This window comes from Bufo bufo, chromosome 6, assembly GCF_905171765.1.
Source record: "Bufo bufo chromosome 6, aBufBuf1.1, whole genome shotgun sequence".
NCBI classification, from domain to species: domain Eukaryota; kingdom Metazoa; phylum Chordata; class Amphibia; order Anura; family Bufonidae; genus Bufo; species Bufo bufo.
Genome location: NC_053394.1, coordinates 328680449 through 328693977, shown reverse-complemented (window position 1 = coordinate 328693977; position 13529 = coordinate 328680449). Strand labels below are relative to the sequence as shown.

General features: G+C 42.8%; 1 protein-coding gene across 1 annotated transcript in view; it reads left to right on the top strand.

Moving 5' to 3' along the window:
* LOC121003296 (deoxynucleoside triphosphate triphosphohydrolase SAMHD1-like) overlaps nucleotides 1-6435 on the top strand; it is a 204260-nt gene extending 197825 nt beyond the window's left edge. The window contains exon 14 of the mRNA XM_040435024.1: nucleotides 6203-6435. Within this exon, the coding sequence (XP_040290958.1) occupies nucleotides 6203-6210 (8 nt within the window). The 3' untranslated portion in view covers nucleotides 6211-6435. The remainder of the gene's footprint in view (nucleotides 1-6202) is intronic.
* The last annotated feature ends 7094 nt before the right edge of the window (nucleotides 6436-13529 follow it).

The following is a 13529-nucleotide window of genomic DNA, read 5'->3' as shown; positions in this document are numbered from 1 at the left end:
GGAAATGGCATCATTTAAACCATTAGGCTTGATGGTACCCAGCCTAAAGATCCATTGTGCCTCCTTTTGTAAGAGAATGCGATCCAAATCACCACCTCGCGGTGATCTCTTCACGGTGTCAATGCCCTGAAATTTAATGACGGAAGCATTACCACTGTGGCATTCAACCACATGGCGGGCGATAGGTGTGTCCTGACATTTGTTAATATCAGATACATGTTCCCCTATACGCCGTCTTAGCTCCCGTATCGTTTTACCGACGTATTTCAGGCTGCATATACATGTCATCAGATAGACCACGCCAGTAGTTTTGCAATTCACAAACTGTCTGATAAAGAATGTTCTGTCAGATACATGGCCAGAAAATGATTTGTTCTTATTAATATAGCCACAAAACTTGCAAGAGCCACAGGGAAACGTTCCCGAAACGGGATTATGTAACCAGGTATGTTGTCTAGGACTCTGGTACATGCTGTGAACCAGAATGTCCCGCAAGTTTTGGCTACGACGGAAGGTAATAGCTGGTTTGTCCGGGATAAGATGACCAATATCCGTATCGGATCTGAGAATATCCCAATATTCAGATAGCACATTGCGCACTTGATCATGAGCACTGTCAAACGTACCAATGATCCGCACACTCTCCATCCCTGGTGGAATTAGTTTGGGAGATAGTAGCGAATCTCTGTTAAGACTCAAAGAGTGATGGTAAGCTTCCTTGAGTAATTGGGAAGGATAACCTCGAGATAGAAATCTATCTTGAAGGTCACCAGCAGCTTTCCTGAAATCCGATAGCTGGGAACAATTCCTACGGGCCCTTAAATATTGTCCCTTAGGAATCCCTCGTTTGAGAGCTTTTGGGTGACCACTCTCCCATCTGAGTAGGCTATTTGTAGCCGTGGTTTTTCTGTACATGCTGGTGACAATATCACCAGACGTATTGAGTTTGATGGTCAAATCCAAGAATGAAATCTGGCTCTCATTTATTTCCGAGGTGAAAAATAAACCCAGCTCATTGTTATTCAGAGCTGCCACAAATTCATGGAACAAAGTGGTACTGGCCCCCCAGAGGATCAGCACATCATCTATGTACCTGATCCACAGGGGGACAGCTCCAACAAAATGTTCCATGTCATAAGAAAAAATCAGCTCCCTTTCCCACCAGCCCAGGAAGAGATTCGCAAAAGTAGGGGCACAAGGACTGCCCATTGCGACTCCCCTGAGCTGGTGGAAAATCTTACCATCAAACAAGAACACATTGCGCGTCAATATGAACTCAAGGAGTTCCATGATAAAGGCATTGTGGCATAGCAGATGCTCACCCCTCTGTTGGAGGAATGAGAGGACCGCTCTACAGCCCAAATGATGGGGAATCGAGCTGTAGAGGGCCTCCACATCTAAGCTGGCCAATTTAGTACCCTTATCACAGTGGATACCATTGAGCCTTGCCAACACGTCCATGGTATCTCTAACATGGGACGGCAGACTGGTAACAAAAGGTCTCAAAATGGTATCAACATATGTGCTGATGTTTGCAGTGAGACTACCTGTACCCGAGACACTTGGCCTGCCTTTCAAAGGCTCAAGGCCTTTGTGTACTTTCGGTAGGCTATATAGAGTGGCGAGAACCGGAAAGTCAGGAAGCATGAAAGCAAATTCCGTTTTATCAATCAATTTATTCGCCAACGCTTTTATTAAGATGTCTCGTAGTTCGAGTCTGAACCCCTCAGATGGATCAGATGGAAGCTTCCTATATGTGGATTGGTCACTGAGGATGTTCAGACACATCTGTTGATATTTATCATGTCCCATCACCACAATATTGCCACCTTTATCAGATGGTTTAATGACCAATTCAGTATCCATCTGCAGTTTTCTCAGGGCCTCCCTTTCGGGCCAACCCAAATTATCAGCACTACCCTTTGGTGTGTCCAATTGACGAAGCTTGTTAGTCACCACAGACACAAAAATGTCAATGGGTGTGTTATCATTTAGTGGGGGTATCTTCCTGGAAGGAGGTCGTAAATCCGTAAAAGGACCCTCACCAGGATTTCGTAAGGCTTCAGAGTATAGGTCTGTCAAAATTTGCACTTCAGGGAGATCTGACGGAGCTATCCCTAATTCCTCACATTTGCGTCGATCATGAGTGGCAAAAAATTTGCGCCACTTCAACTTGCGAGCAAAGAGGTGCAAATCCTTTACCCAACCAAATAGATCAAATCTACGGATGGGTACAAATGATAAACCTTTACGAAGAACTTGTATTTCCAAAGTGGTAAGGGGACGAGGTGAGAGGTTGATGACCTGTAGTTCTTCCAAATTACTGGAAGAAGAGGCATGCGGTAAAGCTAGGGTCTGATGTTTGCAGAATTTTTGTTCCGAAGTAGGTACTGGGACACTGGGGGAGTGTTGTCTAAAAAAGGTTAGACCAAGCAGGACAGACGGATCTTCCTATGAGCACGAATAAAATATTTATTATTATTTTGCTCCATTTTAAGCGTCCTCTTCAATATTTTTGCTTATTATATCCTAAGGACGTGTACCTTAAATATATTTAGCCGTATTTTAATACTATATTACTATCAGAAAAAAAAAAAGCTAAATGGTAAAAATGTATTTAAAAATGTTCTCAAACTATAAGGCCCCATGCTTACAGGAATGAATGTTATGTGTATTTTCCATAATGAATCCACATGCTGATGTGTCATGAATTTCACTCAAAGGGTGAAACCTGCAAAAAGTATTGACATTCTGTGCTTTCAAAATTCATACCACAGGTCAATCTGAATGTGGAGATTTTCACATGTAGATGGGATTTTTAAAATCTTATGAACTTAGCTAGTACTGTATTATGCTGCAGATTTTTCACATACAAATCCACATATAATATGCAACGTGTACATGTGGTCCAAGCCAAAATAAAAAGCTTAATTTGTGTATAAAAATAATATGCAAAGAAACCTGCATTAAAAAAAAAAAAATCTCTGTTAAACTAACGCTAGGCTGTGTCTGATCATGAAGACTGAAATGATCCTGGTCCTGAACTAGTTAAATATTTTTTATATTCTTAAAAACATTATTACCCTTTTTAAAAATACTTTGCCTAGCGGAGTATATGAGTTTACCACACACTCTTTAGTCTAGGTTCACATCAACATTTTGTTTTACGTTTTTCTGATCCATCAGAAGAATAGAAAACAATAAAAAAAAAAGAAACAGATCCTTTATTTTGTGCATCCGTTATGCTCAATTATGCTAATTTTGCATTAAGTTTGTCCATTTCTGTCTGAGATCTGTTATTTTAGAGAGAAAAAAAACATCCTGGATGAAGTACTTTTTGTACTTCATCCAGGATGTTTTTTTCTCTCTAAAATAATGGATCTCATAGGAAATGGGTAAAATGGATGCGAAATGAGCATAACTGATGCACAAAAAGTTTTTTCTTTTTTTTGTTCTTCTGAAGGGTCAGAAGATTGGAAAAAACTGTGAGGTAAACCCGGCCTAACAACATACCAGTAAATACACTGCTCAAAAAAATAAAGGGAACACAAAAATAACACATCCTAGATCTGAATTAATTAAATATTCTTCTGAAATACTTTGTTCTTTACATAGTTGTATGTGCTGACAACAAAATCACACAAAAATTAAAAATGGAAATCAAATTTTTCAACCCATGGAGGTCTGAATTTGGAGTCACCCTCAAAATGAAAGTGGAAAAACACACTACAGGCTGATCCAACTTTGATGTAATGTCCTTAAAACAAGTCAAAATGAGGCTCAGTAGTGTGTGTGGCCTCCACGTGCCTGTATGACCTCCCTACAACGCCTGTGCATGCTCCTGATGAGGTGGCGGACGGTCTCCTGAGGGATCTCCTCCCAGACCTGGACTAAAGCATCTGCCAACTCCTGGACAGTCTGTGGTGCAACGTGACGTTGGTGGATAGAGCGAGACATGATGTCCCAGATGTGCTCAATTGGATTCAGGTCTGGGGAAGGGACGGGCCAGTCCATAGCATCAATGCCTTCGTCTTGCAGGAACTGCTGACACACTCCAGCCACATGAGGTCTAGCATTGTCTTGCATTAGGAGGAACCAGGGCCAACCGCACCAGCATATGGTCTCACAAGGGGTCTGAGGATCTCATCTCGGTACCTAATGGCAGTCAGGCTACCTCTGACGAGCACATGGAGGGCTGTTCGGCCCTCCAAAGAAATGCCACCCACACCATTACTGACCCAATGCCAAACCGGTCATGCTGGAGGATGTTGCAGGCAGCAGAACGTTCTCCACGGCGTCTCAAGACTCTGTCACATCTGTCACATGTGCTCAGTGTGAACCTGCTTTCATCTGTGAAGAGCACAGGGCGCCAGTGGCGAATTTGCCAATCTTGGTGTTCTCTGGCAAATGCCAAACGTCCTGCACGGTGTTGGGCTGTAAGCACAACCCCCACCTGTGGACGTCGGGCCCTCATATCACCCTCATGGAGTCTGTTTCTCACCGTTTGAGCAGACACATGAACATTTGTGCCCTGCTGGAGGTCATTTTGCAGGGCTCTGGCAGTGCTCCTCCTGTTCCTCCTTGCACAAAGGCGGAGGTAGCGGTCCTGCTGCTGGGTTGTTGCCCTCCTACGGCCTCCTCCACGTCTCCTGATGTACTGGCCTGTCTCCTGGTAGCGCCTCCATGCTCTGGACACTACGCTGACAGACACAGCAAACCTTCTTGCCACAGCTCGCATTGATGTGCCATCCTGGATAAGCTGCACTACCTGAGCCACTTGTGTGGGTTGTAGACTCCGTCTCATGCTACCACTAGAGTGAAAGCACCGCCAGCATTCAAAAGTGACCAAAACATCAGCCAGGAAGCATAGGAACTGAGAAGTGATCTGTGGTCACCACCTGTAGAACCACTCCTTTATTGGGGGTGTCTTGCTAATTGCCTATAATTTCCCCCTGTTGTCTATCCCATTTGCACAACAGCATGTGAAATTGATTGTCACTCAGTGTTGCTTCCTAAGTGGACAGTTTGATTTCACAGAAGTGTGATTGACTTGGAGTTACATTGTGTTGTTTAAGTGTTCCCTTTATTTTTTTGAGCAGTGTAGTAAGCCCCCATGCTCCCTCTAGTGGAGGCTGCAGGCTTCCAGCATGCTGATTTTGAAATCTACCTTTAGGGCATCAGATATATCAAAGCAACATAAAAAATATAGTCAACATAGAAATGTTGATCTAGAAAATCAGAATAATAAAAAATGAAGATTCACTTTTAAAGGGTTTTGTACTTTTAAAGAAGTTTTAAAGAAGGACTTAAAGGGAATCTGTCAGTTTTATGCTGCCCTCACTTTTAAATCCTCCAGCTCCAGCGTATGCCAATGAGTCCCCATATTCATGAGCTCACAGCTCTCCCCTCCCACCTGTCTCTACCAGGTTTTATTCCATATGAATCAGCAGCAGGTGGGCAGGGAAAGCTGTGAGCTCATGAATATGGGGACTCATTGGCATGCGCTGGAGCTATTCAGTACAAGATTTTGGGGAAAAAGGCTGGGACAACTAAAGAAAGTAACCCAGCATTTTGCTAATGAGAACTGTCACTACTTTATGTTGCCCTTAGGCCTCTTGCACACGACCATATGGCTTCTTCAGTATTTTGCGGTTCGCAAAAAACGGATCCACAAAAAATACGGATGACGTCCGTGTGCATTCCGTTTTTTTGTGGAACAGAATAGCTGGCCCCTGATAGAACAGTACTATCCTTGTCCTTTATGCGGACAATAATAAGACATGTTCTATCTTGGAATGGAAATACGGAAACAGAATGCATATGGAGTACATTCCAGTTTTTTTCTTGCGGACCCATTGAAATGAATGGTTCCGTATACAGAACGGAAACAGAAAAAAAAATAAAAAACTTTCGTATGCAAGAGGCCTTAGTCAGGACAACATAAAAACGGGTGACAGATTACATATCCTTTGGATTACTCATCAATATCTGATCGGTTTGGGTCAACTGACAGCAATGTCTGCACACTGCTGTGGAATATATAAGCACAATGTAAGTACTGTAAATATAATAATACCAGACCAAGCATACATGATGCTACATGTAGTAAATCTTTAGAAGGGCTGCAATAGGCTATGCATACACAGTAACATTTCTGGGCTACCTTTATTATGACACAACCCCTTTTCCATTTCTGTTTCAGAACGCTGAGAAGATTCATATTTGACACTGCTGAACTTCACACGGATTGCCTAAAGACGACTGCAGCAGCTTATTATCTTCACTTACTTAATTACACATAGTTCAGCACTTGTATCAAGTAGATACTCTACAGTCTACATAGTTTAAAGGGGTTGTCCCACGAAATATATTCTATAGTTTTCACCTAGATCTGAATAATTTTGCATTTAATCACATATAATGAAAATGTTTGCATAGCCAATGAGTTATTCAATAAAATGTATCTTTATAGCGCCACCTGCTGTTTGTTCTTTTTCTTATTTATTTGACCTGCTCACTGAGAAGGCCACATATGTTCAGTTTCATCCTTCACCTGCCTCCTGAGCTGTGATAGCCAGAGCTGAGAAACACCTCCTTGGCTGCAGCAGGAAAAAACACTCCCCGCTGCGGGTCGGCGGGTGACCACGGAACATGAGTAATAGCAAGTTCTTCACTTACGCTGTTGTATCGTGACATGCTTGAATCGAGTAATTGTTGCAGCCCTAAATAGATATACTTAAACCATATGCATAAAAGCAGGTTGTGATAACTGTACTGTACTCACAATTCTCACTCATTCTTAAAGGGTTACTCCAGTTTCATTAAAAAAAATTCTGTACCCAAACGCTGCATAGTTTTGACCCATACAGGTTTTTCATGCCTGCACTTTCCTTCCACTGTTCTCAGCATCACTGCATCCTGGCAGGATATTTACATGTGGAACTTCCTGTTGGGTTTTCTAACCAACCCTAGCATGCTCTGTAATGATTCTGAGGGCTTGCTCCACCTGCCACACTGTTACAACCACCTGCAGTAGTTACAACCTCTACACTCCCCCTCCTTGTTAGCTCGGCGAAGTAAGCCTTTGAAACATTACAGAGTTTGGTTAGAAAACTCAATAGAGGAAAAAAAAAAAAGTTCTGCAAGAAAACATCCTGCCAGGATGAATGGAAGCTGAGAAAAGGGGAAAGAAAGTGCTGACAAGAAAAACAAGTACAAAAATATGCAGTGCTTGGGGTACTCTGGGCACATTTAAAAAATAACTATGAAACAGGAGAAGCCCTTTAACCCTTTCCCTACAAAGACTTATCTCATACATCTTTGCAGGAAGGCACTGCAGCAGCCAAGGAAGAATCTCAGACTGTGTAGGCCTGGTTTTAACGTTGACAAAGCTTTAAAACAAGAGCCAGATAGCAGTGCTTGACAAGATACTATACACATACAGACGTTCGAACCAGCTCTTACTCCTGACCTGATTTTTATAGGTTATATTTCTCGATGTAGTGTAGCTAGCAGCCCTTCCCCCTTCAGCCAGCTATGTTATCAGCCAGCATGGAGGAGGATAGGGGATCCAGTCGGGGAGGTTGCAGGAGAGGTACAGATCCTGTATAACAGTACATGGGTGGAGGACAACATGGACTTCTGTTTTCCCATAAAAGGAGTGCGTAGATGAGCACTTTATCATCTAATCAACCCTCTGTACGTAGGTTTATGGATGCCATGACCCAGACGTTTACCAGCATCTAGATCACAGCACCAAATACCACAGACACACAAGCATCAATAAAACTTACAATATACACTGTCCCTATCCCATCAATACCAGTTACACACCACAGTAACAGCGATAACAATTATTACAAGATAAGAATATCATTTCTGACAGATGGAAATGATTTTCATTAGTCAGAAAATACATTTTTGCTCACGGTCACCATAACCTAATAGTTTCACACAACTAAGCTCTCAAGGGGTAGTAGCTTTCCTTAGAGATTCAGTAGGGGCAGGATGCAGACAGATAAGTGTCTCTGGTTTGGCTGTTATATTTCAAGACTCCTAGATTTCAGATATGCCCCAGACCAGACGGATTAATGGGCTGGACATTGATTTATGGCTGTATTACACCAACAGATTATTTGACCAATTTCTGTCCAGTCAGACCAATAGTTGGTGTGTGTGTATAACAAAAGATCTATGTGTGTAAACGACCATCTGACCAATGACTGGTCAGAATATCTGTCAGAGAATGTAATACAGCCCTTACAGGGTAGCTACCTATAGGTGGCACTAGAGCAGGGATCAGCAACCTTCGGCACGCCAGCTGCTGTGAAACTACAACTCCCAGCATGCATCTTGCTCACCTGTTCTTCTAACTCTCATAGAAGTGAACAGAGCATTCTGAGAGTTGTCGTTTTAGATCAGCTTGAGTTCTAGAGGTTGCTGATCCCTGCACTAGAGAGATAGTTTTCTTCCTTCTGGAGGACAGCTAGCTAATTTGCACATTATTGATCTGAAATCTAGTGAATGAGCATGAAGCTACATATCAGCAGAAAGGCACGTAAGGAGGAGTTTGTATTAATGGTTATTTTCTTGTACAGGTCATATCACTCAAAACAATGTTGTAATGACATGTAACCGAGAAAGCAGATGTGTGTGTAGTGATGGACACAAAGTCAAGCACCATTCTTGTAGTTAAATAGAATTTTAATGACATACATCCCATGTTGACATGATCACGTAATTAAAAAAAAAAAAAAATCCCCAGAGCATCAAATTTTTGGCAACTTCCCCTGTCAACCACCATTATATAAAAAGGAACACTCCAGATAACAATACACTGTTAAAAGATTTGTAGGACTTAACTATAGAAAAAATGATTTAGCAGTTTGTTTGCAGACTCCTTACTAATCTTCTGGAAGGATGGCAAAATGTGTTTTCTTTTAGTTTTCAAATCCTAAACCAGCCCTTTAAAATGTTCAGTTCCTTTGTGACACCGTTATCACACCGCAAAATTGCACTAATTCACAAAAATCAAGGGAATTTATTCACTTAACACCAAATATTTTCTGGCTATGACACTGGGAAAATAGAAATGCACAAAACGTGCATGTATACATGTTATGAGATTTCTATGCAAAAGACATCAGAAAAGACAGGAGGAAAATAACTGCGCACAATGCAACAGGACCTACAGAAACAGCAATGTCTGCACACAGCCCTGCCTTATACAGCTCTAATATTGGAGACGAACTGCTGTCCGTTTTTCCGAGGTCAACCAGCAGAACATGAAAGGGGTTATCCTGAAAATATTATTTATCCTCAGGATAGATCATCAATACAGTGGTCTCTCAAGTTACAATATTAATTGGTTCCAGGACGACCATTGTATGTTGAAACCATTGTAATTTGAGTAAATGGTGCCCAAAATTTCATCCAAGATAAGAGAAAATTAAGATTTAGGAAAAATAAGCATATAACTAAGACGATAAAACAAGTCCTTACACATAACAGTCAGGACTAGCTGATAACTAGCAACTAATACAACTATTTTATCAGACAAATGGCCTTGATTGGTTGGATAGGAGTCTAGTTTCAACTTACGATGGGTCTTGAAAGATCACTATATTGTATCCTGAGGCCATTGTATCTTGAGGGATCACTGTATCAGATCGGTGGGTGTCTGACTCCCAGGACCCGCGGCTTCAGCTGTCCATGAGCACCTCAGTGTCTTCCTAGGCATGTGACATCACCGTACATCGGTCACATGGACTAGTTGCAGCTCAGCCCCACTGAAGAGAATCTGGCTGAGCTGCAAAACCAAGAACAGCCGCCACACCATGTACGGTGCTGCGTTTGGTGAGATGATGGGAGTCTGCAGAGCTTACAGTGAGCAAGGCGACTCCCTAAAGCAGCTGATGATAGGTTATCATTTCCTGGATAGCCACTTTAAATGCCATCTATGTAAATGGAGAACGGTTTCATGTACTGTGATACTGTCTATGCCTGTTGCTTCTTTAGTTCATAAGCTATTACTTCTTAGCCCAATTTTGTACATCATATTTACATGATCTGGATTTCCTGTGTCCATGGATATAGGGAAGGATATCCTTGAAATATCAACAAAACATACATTACAAGAGCCTTGAACCACAGTATAAAACGCATACAAGGGGCTGCTGGTATCATTCAAATGTTTCTGGGTATATCCAGAGTAGTTAGAGAAATTTGGGTCAAGATTTAGCTGCACCTAGTAGAAGAATTAACATGATGTTACTGGCCTAGGGTAAGCTGGGAGAAAGCAGCGGAGCTCAATAGAGTGCTGCTGCCTCCTCAAATAGCTTATCAGTGGGCATCCCGGGTGTCACCTCACCGATCAGATACTATCCAAAGGATAGGTCATCAATATAAAAAAAAAGTCAGAAAACTCCTTTATTAATCTTCAAAGAAACCTTCCCAGGACAGGAAGATGGAAGTAATCAACCTTCTGTGTAGTGTTTTATGTACACATTACAAATACCACAATTACCATGTAAAGAATAAAGATATCACTTTATGCCTCAAAGTTTTTACCAATTTATGCAATCCCCCATCCTGCCCAAAAAAATATTGTGCTGCAATAATTTTCCCCCTCTCTCATGCAAGTAATAGGAACCAACTACCCCAACCACAAACATATTTATGAATAAAACCCTCTTGATGGATATGAGCGAGGACTAGATGTTGCTGCAGGTCATGGGAAACACGGTCAGGCTCCATTCACACGTCCGCAAAATGTGTCCGCATCCGTTCCGCAATTTTGCGGAACGGGTGCGGACCCATTCATTCTCTATGGGGACGGAATGGATGCGGACAGCACACAGTGTGCTGTCTGCAGCCGCCATTGCGGAGCGCGGCCCCGATTTTGGGTCCGCAGCTCCGCAAAAAGATAGAGCATGTCCTATTCTTGTACGCAGCTTGCGGACAAGAATAGGCATTTCTATGGGGGTGACGGGCTGGTGTGTTGCGGACCCGCAATTTGCGGGTCCGCAACACACCACGGACGTGTGAATGTAGCCTTAGCTGCGGTTGCCTCGTATTTTGCACTTTTTATTTGGTGTGTGACAATATCCCTTATAAGGCTTCTTTAGAGTTTTCACTATATTAATAATTCATCAGCAGCCCAGATATAGAGAATAGGACAGCTTTTACAAAATCATTACACAACCTGGTTAGCGTGCATTCACACGACAATATGTATTTTGTGGTCTGCTAAAACCACAAAAAATACGGATGATGTCCTTATGACAACAGTGTTGCATCAGTCTTTTGTGGACTTATTGTAATGCCTATTCTTGTCTGCAAAACGGACAAAGATAGAACATGTTCTATCTTTTTTGTGGGACTGCGGAACGGACATACAGATGAGAACAGCACACAGCATGCTGTCCACATTTTTTTGCAGCCCCATTGAAATGATTGGGTCCAAATTCGATCGGATGCGGACCAAAAATACGGTCGTGTGAATGGAGCATAAGGCCCCTTTCACACGGGCGAGCATTCCGCGCGGGTGCAATGCGTGAGTTGAACGCATTGCACCCGCACTGAATCCTGACCCATTCATTTCTATGGGGCTGTGCACACGAGCGCTGATTTTCACGCATCACTTGTGCGTTGCGTGAAAATCGCAGCATGCTCTATATTCTGCGTTTATCACGCAACGCAGGCCCCATAGAAGTGAATTGGGCCGCGTGAAAATCGCAAGCAAGTGTGGATGCAGTGCGATTTTCACACACGGTTGCTAGGAGACGATTGGGATGGGGACCCGATCTGTATTATTTTCCCTTATAACATGGTTATAAGGGAAAATAATAGCATTCTGAATACAGAATGCAAAGTAAAATAGTGATGGAGGGGTTAAAAAAAAATAAAAAATTAACTCACCTCATCCACTTGATCACGTAGTTGCGGATCTCTGTCTTCTTCTGTAATGTTGAGCTGCCGGCTAAGGATCTGTGGTGACGTCACATCACATGATCCAATCACATGTTCCCTGACCATGGTGATGAGCACAGTGATGTCATCAAAGGTCCTATTCCTGTGCACAGCAAAGAAGAAGACAGAAGAAAAGCCGGGCTGCGCGATCAAGTGGATTAAGGTGAGTTAAATTATTATTTTTTTTAACCCCTCCAGCCTTATTTTACTTTGCATTCTGTATTTAGAATGCTATTATTCCCTTACGTCCTACCAGCAGCACAGATGGGGTTAACTGCCCCCCGTGGACTGGTAGGACCGGCGGAATTTTTAATGAGCCCAAAGAATAACCAATAGAAGAACTCCAGCTCCCTTAAAGGGAGGGGTTCGCCCCCCAGCCCACCGTGTTTTTTTCTGTCCTTTGGACAGGTGGACTGGCGAATCTCTCCCTCTCTGGGAGTTGGAGACCATTACTCTAATGTTTCTTTGGTCTCTTTGTCTTTAGATCAAGCGCTTTTTCTATGCGCTTATTTTTTCCATTTCCCCCTTTCAGCTGCCTGAGTTATCGGTACCTGCGGGTGATGCGTTTCTCTAGTCTCTGAGTTTTTTTCCCCTCCTGGACGTGTCGGCTCGTTCCGATTCTGGCGTGGCATGGGCGCCGCCATGACCGGCTGATGATGTTTTTTTCTTGGATAAAACTAGATCTTGCCAGCCGGGGGTTTGTTCCCACAGGGGGGGGGGGGGGGGGGGGCCATGTAAGGGAGCAGAAAGATTGAAGCCTACAATACTGAAACCTGTTCCCCAATGGGACTTGTCAGTAGTTCTCAAGGGGTTGGCATCTCTCCCCTTTGAACCTTTAAGCTTTAAGTTTCTATCACTCAAGGTATTCTTTCTTGTGGCTATAACCTCAGCCAAAAGAATTTGGGAGCTGCAAGCTTTTTCCGCTTTACACCCATATATTATTTTTTTTACAGGACAGAGTCCTTCTAAAATTGATACCTTATTTTAGACCTAAAGTTCCAACTTTTCAAAATATCAATCAGGTAATTTCTCTACCTGTATTATTCTCCGCCTCCTCCTCTGATGTTCCAGTTCGACATCCACTGGACATATCGAGATGCCTCCAGATCTATGTGGATAGATCTAGAGAATTCAGGATAGATGAGAACCTCTTCATCCTGTTTGCCGGTAAGTCTAAAGGCCGTAAGGCATCTAAAACTACTATTAGTCTCTGGGTCAAGGAAGCCATTAGGGAAGCTTTCACCTCCCAATCCTTAGATCCTCCGGAGTTTGTGAGGGCCCATTCTACTAGGGCCGTAGCTACCTCTGTCGCGGAGAGAAGTCTTCTCCCCCTAGAGTTGATCTGTAAGGCGGCTTCCTGGAGCTCTGAATCAACCTTCATCTCTCATTATAGAATAGATGCTAAGGTAGCAGAGTTTTCGGCCTTTTGGGCAGACAGTTCTTACTTCTGCCTGGCATGAGGACCCTCCCTAGGGGATTCTTCTTGCTATCTCCCCATCTGTGCTGCTGGTAGGACGTAAGGGAATCGTTAATATCGAACGATAATCTGTTTTCCCTTA